This window comes from Grammomys surdaster, unplaced genomic scaffold (genome assembly GCF_004785775.1).
Source record: "Grammomys surdaster isolate TR1022 unplaced genomic scaffold, NIH_TR_1.0 1057, whole genome shotgun sequence".
Classification (NCBI taxonomy): domain Eukaryota; kingdom Metazoa; phylum Chordata; class Mammalia; order Rodentia; family Muridae; genus Grammomys; species Grammomys surdaster.
Window position 1 is genome coordinate 313,973 of NW_021605476.1, and position 7,317 is coordinate 321,289.

The window sequence follows — 7,317 nt, forward strand, 5'->3', positions numbered from 1 at the left end:
TGTAGGTCAGGTGGGAAAGGTGACATGTCCTGTATGTAGGTCAGGTGGTAAAGGTGACATGTCCTGTATGTAGGTCAGGTGACAAAGGTGACATGTTCTGTAGGTCAGGTGGCAGAGGTGACATGTTCTGTAGGTCAGGTGGCAGAGGTGACATGTTCTGCAGGTCAAGTGGCAAAGGCGACATGCTATATAGCTTAGGTGGCCTTTTAGAGGAGAGATGAAATGCAGTATGAGTATGAGTGGTGTCACTCTCTGATAAGAAGAGTAGCCGGGTAAGTTAAAAGCCTTGTGGGTTTAAGAAAGATCTATAAGGCCAATGGGGCCACAGTGAGCATAGGAGGGAGGTTCGGGAGACTGGAGAGGCTCTTGTAGACCCTGAAGATTTTAGGTTCTATTCTGAGTGTAAGAAGTCCTTGCATGCCGTGGTCTATGCCTAAGGACATTCTCTAAGCCTTTCCCGTCATAAAGACACCCTTTACAGTTTGCTAAATGACGTTCAGTATCTTTCAACATTCTCATTGAGCCCTTGCAGGTACCCCAGGAATGGTAAATAGACTCAGAGAGAGTATATCACTCACACAAAGCCTCACACTGAGAAAACAGAAGTCTAGTCTAGGCTTGCTGACCAGGGTAGGCCACAGCATTGGTGGATCTCTGGAGGGAGACTCTAGCTTGGGCTTCTTACACCATGGGCCTGATGTTCACCCACCATGTCTGAGGATATTGCTCTGGTGGCTTCTAAGGCCCTGACTCTAGTATGACCTCCACATCCCAGCCTAGCAGCTATCAACCTGTGTAGGGCAGACTCCTCCTCACCTCTGCATTCTCCTCATCCGAGACAGACCGGGAGCTCATGGCTAGGGCTTTCTTTGTGTGCAGGAAGGAGACCTGGGGCTTTGTAGGAAGGCAGGGACTGGTGGCCTTGTCAGGGAGCACGCTGGGAAATTCCATGGCTGGAATTTCCAGGCCTAGATTAGTCTGCTGGAGGCCGGTGTTGATGGCATCGTATAGATCATTTTCCTCTAGCTGGAGGCAATGAAGATATAACAGGCTTATGGTCTTATACTGGCAGCCTTCAACTGCCTGCCTGGGGCTGCAGAGAAGGGATGGTCACATCCCACTAAGTTTCTGGCCTTTGGGTGAGATTCTTTTTTGATTGAGGGCCATTGTTCTTCTCGGTTCCCTTGATGGCATGTGCCTGTGTAATTGTTACCCCAAGGTTGGACACCCCATCCTCCCACCCTCACCCATGGAGGAAGTGTGCCTACCCTTGGACAAGCAGCAGCAAGGGTTTCCCCAAAAGGCTCAAGCTGCACCTCCTGGTAATGGCGTAGGAGCTCATCCAGGGTGCTGTGGCTGAGGGTGTCTCCTGAGACGAGGTACCGTCGATTTCGCAGCTGGTTGATGACAAAATGGCGGCAGCGATCACTACCCCTGTAACACAGTTCACACGTGGGGTGGGGTGGGCTGCTGGCTACTAGTGGGCCAGCTTTGCTCCTGTGTATTGGAGGATTACCTCTCCTTACACACTCATCTGGCCAAGGACTGCCCCCCTCCATGTGCATCTGTGGTGTTCCTCGGGGAGCTGGGGGGCACTTCAGATGTCTGGGGCCCTGGGAACAACTTGCTCTTGTTCTTCAACAGCGCAGAGCTAAGACTAGCGTGATTTAGATCCTTATCAAGCGCAAAACTTAAAAGGCCCCCTAAATCTTGCTTATCTATTTACTGATGCAATAATTTATGTTGGTTGTTTCCTGTGGTGCTGGGGATCAAACCTAGGGCTCCCCACGTGCTGCTCAAGTGCTCTAACACTGAGCCATGTCCCCAGCCTTATTTAATTATTTATTTTAACTTTAAATCCTTTAATTATTTACTCATTTATTTTTCAGAGAAGATCTCATTTTATAGCCCGGGCTGATGTCAAACTCAAGTGGATCCTGCTGCCTCAACCTCTCCAGTGCTGGAATTATAGGTAACTACCATGCTTGACTAGTATACTATTCAGAAGATCAAAATAAAAGAAAAACAAAGCCATAAACACAAAAATACAACAAGGAAGAAAATATCAAAGTTTCCAATAAAGACAAGATCCAACCCTGTACCTTTACCATCAGCCTCAGCAATCCCCACCCTCTTGAACAGAACCCTCCCCCAGCCTGTCAAATCCCATCCTCTTCACTGTCCTTTCTTATGGAGGAATGACTTAAACCGAGAACACACATCATGGGTGTACAGCAAGATGAATTTCTACACATAAAAATGCCATGTACCCACCTGCAGATCAGGATATAAAACCTTGCCTAGCCCCTTCCTGCCAGTGTCCCACAGGTGGCCTCTTTCTGAGTCAATTGCCATAAGCTTGCTTCTTCCATTACAGAATTTCAAATAGATGAGAATTATGCAGAAATCCTCATTTGTGTCTCACTTCCTTCACGCAACATATTTTTCAGATTCACTCAGGCCCAAGTAAATTTAGCTTCTTTCTTTCAAAAGTTACTCGGAGTGTCACATCTGATGCTTATTGAGGTTGTTATACATGTAGCTGTTATGCTGCCTTTTGGTGAATGCATTTACTCATTTCTCCTGAGAATATACCAAAGAGTAACAGAGGCAAGGTGGAGCAACACACACACACACACACACACACACACACACACACACGCACACGCACACGCACATGTGCGTTCTTCCCTCTCCCCCTCACATTTTAGGGAAACCAAATTTATCAGTCTTTTAAGAGCATGTTTGGGGGTTTTAGACCAAAGGTCATTCCTTTTCTATCCTGGGAAAGTTGTCCTCTTTAACAAAGACTTCAGTGCTTCAGTGGGGGGTGCACATGTTTCAGTGAGGGAAGAAGGCGCTTGTCTAGCCAGCCAGATCAGCTGAATGAATGCTGGCCATCCGTGGGGTAACAGATGTCGCAGCCAGACTTCGTTCACATCCAAATTTATCACTCCTTTAGAGCGAGTGCTTTGGGTGTCTAAGAAAAAGGGTTTCTTGTCCTATTTTCATAGGTACTTTGTTTACTTATGAAAATATTTTCCCATTTCCTTTTTAGAAAGATTACTGTTTTCTATTTTGGGCCTATGTAGAATTATTCATTTTTGGACCTTGTATGAGGTAGTGACCATTTTTCCCCCCAAATGGATATCCAAGTGCTATGTGCCAATTCTATGAAAACCAGGAATGACCGTGGTGCTTCTCCTGTGGATCCGGGAGTCAGCTGATTCTCTCTGGCCCCTTCCATTCCTTTTCACTATTTATGTTTCTTTGAGCATCTTCTCTTGCTATCTTTTATAAGGTGGCACTCTGCCTACGGTCTCATGAGGGAGAGAGAGGAAGACAGAGGGAGAGGGAAGCTCAAAGAAACACAAAATAAAGAAAAAACAAAACTGAAAGGAGATATGCAAGATGCTTATTATATTTCAGTGCCCAAAACAGTGTCTAGGGACAAATGAGAATTGAACAATTATTAGCACTTGCTCAACCCTTCCATGTTTTGTTCACTGTGCCAGGAAATTGCCAATACCTCATCTCATTGGGTGCTTGCAACAGTCCTATGGTAGGTATCACAACACTCCTAGTTTACATATGAGATGGCAGAGACACAGAGAGGCAAAGAAGCTTCCTCTAGATTAGGATCTGAACAAGGAGAGTCTGTGCACATAATTTGAATCAGTATCTGAAGACTTGGAAGTTTGCCCTACAGCCCTGGCCTCCTTCCAAGCCTCCAGAGAGAGAGCCTCCTATTTCCCAACTCAGCCTGACTTCAGACCATGGTCCATAGTCATCACCTCTGACTTTACACTAGGTACATGTCTCTTCCTCTTTAGTCTTATAACCTTACATTAGTAAGACCCAAAATCTTCATACCCAATCAATGGCGTGGGCTCCCACAGTCTTCATACCTCCAGACTGTCTCCAGTTCTCCCTTCTTATGCACTCTGCCTGGATCCCTTCTTTGTGGTCAGACTTCTTATCCACGACTATCCTGTTCTCAGAGATGATGTGTCCTGCTACATCCAAGGATCTGTGGCTCTCACAATCTTGTACTTTTGCTCATGCCAGTCCACTTACTAGAAAGACTTTCTTATACCCAACCCTGCCCTCTTCCCACTAGCAAGCCTGTTCCTCTGCTACTGGACTCAGAGTTCATCTGTCCCCACTGGGAAGAAGTTTTATCTGGCTCCCCTCATCCCTTTGAAGGCTGCAGCAACATCCCTGGTGTACATTAGTGGTGGTGCTCAGAAAGGTTTGGCCAAGCAGAGGATGACTGAATCATGGAGTAAAGGCTCAGAGAAAACAAGACAGTGGGTTTCTGAACCTCTGTGTTCATCAGCAGGTCTTAGGTTATGGAACTCTGAGGCTGCCTGTCTCTTCCTAGAGGGCTTCCCACTTACCTGTAAGACAAGATGTAGCCAACAGCCCGGTCACTGAGGCGGATGAGGAAGGAACCGAGAGCTTTGTCCCTGAGTAGCTGCTCTGTCTGCCTGGACAGAGGACATGCCATTAACTGGGATCTGTACCCTCACAGTAGCCAAACAGCCTGAATTAGACCTGCTTCAGGATCCTTCCAGGCTGTGACCTTCCGTCCTAAATCGAGACAGATTTTTCAGCCCTTGAGAGAGAACCTTCTGAGATCTTTGACTGACTCTGAGGCCTCTCAAGGTGCAGTCTGTGGTTGGTCCTGGCTCAAGTAAGCAAACTAAAGATAGTCTGTTGTTGGATCTGAGTCCCCAGGCCACAGGCACCTTCCACCCACCAATATAGCCTTGCCAGCAGGAGCAATAGACACAACCTGCAGCTTCCTGGGCCCCACATGGATAACTATATAGAGAATGATACTGGAGACTTTTGCATTGGTAGGGATCCCTCTCTTGGGACTAAGTGTGCAGTTGTTCAAGTTGTACACTACAGAAGAGTTTCTGTGGCCCTGCTGCTGTGTCTCAAGCTTGGCTACAAGGGAAGCTTACAGGAACTCGCTGCCACCCCTTTAGGTTCTTCTATTTGCTACCAAGTGCTTTTGTGGCACAGTGGAAAGTTCTAGCTTGAAAGAACACAGACCATATCATTCCTTACTCACTTACTCACCAAATACATTACTAGTCAGAACTACCTTCATAATTTTCAGGGATCAGTGCCAAATGAAAATGTGGGGCCCCTTATTTCCAAACTAAGAGTGTCAAGACGGTGACATGGAGCATTAAAATAGCTGCAGGCCCCCTGAACACAGCCTCTGTGTACCTGTACCTGTAACTGTACCTGGCGCTCTGTTAGGCACTAGGCCAGAACCTGGTGGGCTTTGTTTCTCGTTCCTTCTTTCATCTAGTACTTGGGAAGCTTGGTGATCTATCTCAACCACAACACGGAATCCCAAATTCTTGCCTCTAGGCTGGGATAACCATGTGTCTAGGTTTTCTGGACAGTTTTCTACCTCAGTTATAGTAACATTCCAGTGCTGGCACACGGCATGGTCTGCTAACTTTCGCCAAGATACTCAGAGCTCATCTAAACACGCTGAGCTAGGAGTCCACTTTCACCCTTCCCATAGCTGCAACTACCAAAGATCCTGCTAGGGAAATGGTTCCACACATGCCTTAGGAGCTTCTTCAGTCTCTCTTTTCTACCCCAGGGTCCTGCCTAGTGAGGGAAGGTCAGGAGCCCAGAATTCCAGAGTCCTTGGGCCAAATTCCCAGCCCTGAGGAGCTGCAACCCATGCTGGTCACGTGGTCGGGGCAGTCTTACTTGCGAGTGATGAATCCATGAAACCAGGGGGGCAGAGCTCCATTCTGTAGGATAGAGGGGGCCTGTGTCTCCATGAACCACTTCAGAGCCAGCTCCTGGATTTCAGCCAAGGCCCGCCCATCCCCTGCCTCCTCTAGTGCCTTGCCCAGATGGAGCTGCTCTGGGCTACCCTCCATCCTGGTGAGCGCTGATGATATGTGAGTCCCGATGGCTGCAGTCCTTTATATCTGTGTGTGATGCCGCTCATTTGCCTGCTCACACCCTCCTCAATGCCTGCGGCACACAGGAGTCCTATCACCTCTGGACTGGTAGATGGCTCTCCTCTGTGAAGCTTAGGGACCAGGCATTTTGGCTGGCTAGAGTCACTAGCAGGAGGTTACCGTAACAGCCTGGTGAGGGTCAGGCAGGATTTCCATGATCTCTGGGGCCAGGAGATGAGCGGATGACTGTAACCTCTTTTCTCTCAACCTCCAGTCTTTGCCTCAGTAGAAGAGCAGACACAAGTCACTGCCCCTGAAGGCAGAACCATGAATTTAAATTCGATGTAGCCTGCTTTCCACAGGGGCTTCTGTGTTTTGGCGGGGAAGTTCCATGCTGATTAATTTTTCCTTCCACTTCAGATTGTATCAGGTACCTGCTGTGTACCATATAAATCTTGGAATAAGACCACAAGCGGTGGAAAAACATTTTTTTTTTGTATGTGTGTGTGTGATCATGCACTCACATGTGTGCACATGCATACAGGTATTTACCCATGCATAAGTCTGGGAGTTAGAGGTTGATATTAGGTGTTTCCCACTCTCATTCTCCACCTTATTTTTTGAGACAAGATTTCTCATTGAACCTGGAGTTGCTGTTTGGGGTAGACTACCTGGCCAGCAAGTTCCTGGGATTCTCTTGTCTCTGCCCATCAGTGTGTCCAGCTTTTATGTGGGTGCTGGGGCTCCAAATTCAGGCCTTCATGCTTGTGAAGCAAGCACTTTACCTACCAAGTCATCTTCACAATCCCAGAGAAGCACTTACTACTAATGGAAGCAGACAATAAACGTGTGTGATTACACGTGTAACACTGCACCAGATGATCGCAGCCTGCAGGAGCAAGAAGAGGGAGACAGAGCATGTTGGCTGCATGTCATGGGTTGTAGTCAGCCTTGCCCAAGAGCGATTGTGGGTTCTTGAAGGAGGAAGCCAAGAACCAGGTGAAGAGATGCTGTTGCCAACTATGTGGAACGTAAGGACAAAGACAGGATCTTGGCATCGGTTTAGGGCAGGCAGTAGAACACTATATTCATACAAATATTCCCAATCCTGGTGTCAGCATTCTACAGTAGAAACTGAAGCTTGAAGACATTGAGGTGGCAGAAACCATCAGCCTCCCAATCATGGGTTAGAATCCCACTTCTATCACATTTTGGCTTAGGGTATCAGAAAGTTGTTGAGCCTTTGGAGATACCTTGGTTTCCTCAGAGACTGGGAATTAGAGGCTATTGTTGAGACTCCAGGGCCTTTATGGTGGGTAAGAGCAAAGCAGTAAAGAATGAAAGATCATTTACATACATTCAAAGCAGGGCA

The 7,317-nt window shown here is 47.3% G+C and overlaps 1 protein-coding gene across 1 annotated transcript in view; it reads right to left on the minus strand.

Moving 5' to 3' along the window:
* Sh2d7 (SH2 domain containing 7) overlaps window positions 1–5,921 on the minus strand; it is a 9,064-nt gene extending 3,143 nt beyond the window's left edge. The window contains exons 1-4 of the mRNA XM_028783310.1: window positions 5,746–5,921; window positions 4,401–4,490; window positions 1,269–1,434; window positions 817–1,026 (exon numbers count right to left, since the gene is read on the minus strand). Coding sequence (XP_028639143.1) covers window positions 817–1,026; window positions 1,269–1,434; window positions 4,401–4,490; window positions 5,746–5,921 — 642 coding nt within the window. The remainder of the gene's footprint in view (window positions 1–816; window positions 1,027–1,268; window positions 1,435–4,400; window positions 4,491–5,745) is intronic.
* Window positions 5,922–7,317: the final 1,396 nt, after the last annotated feature.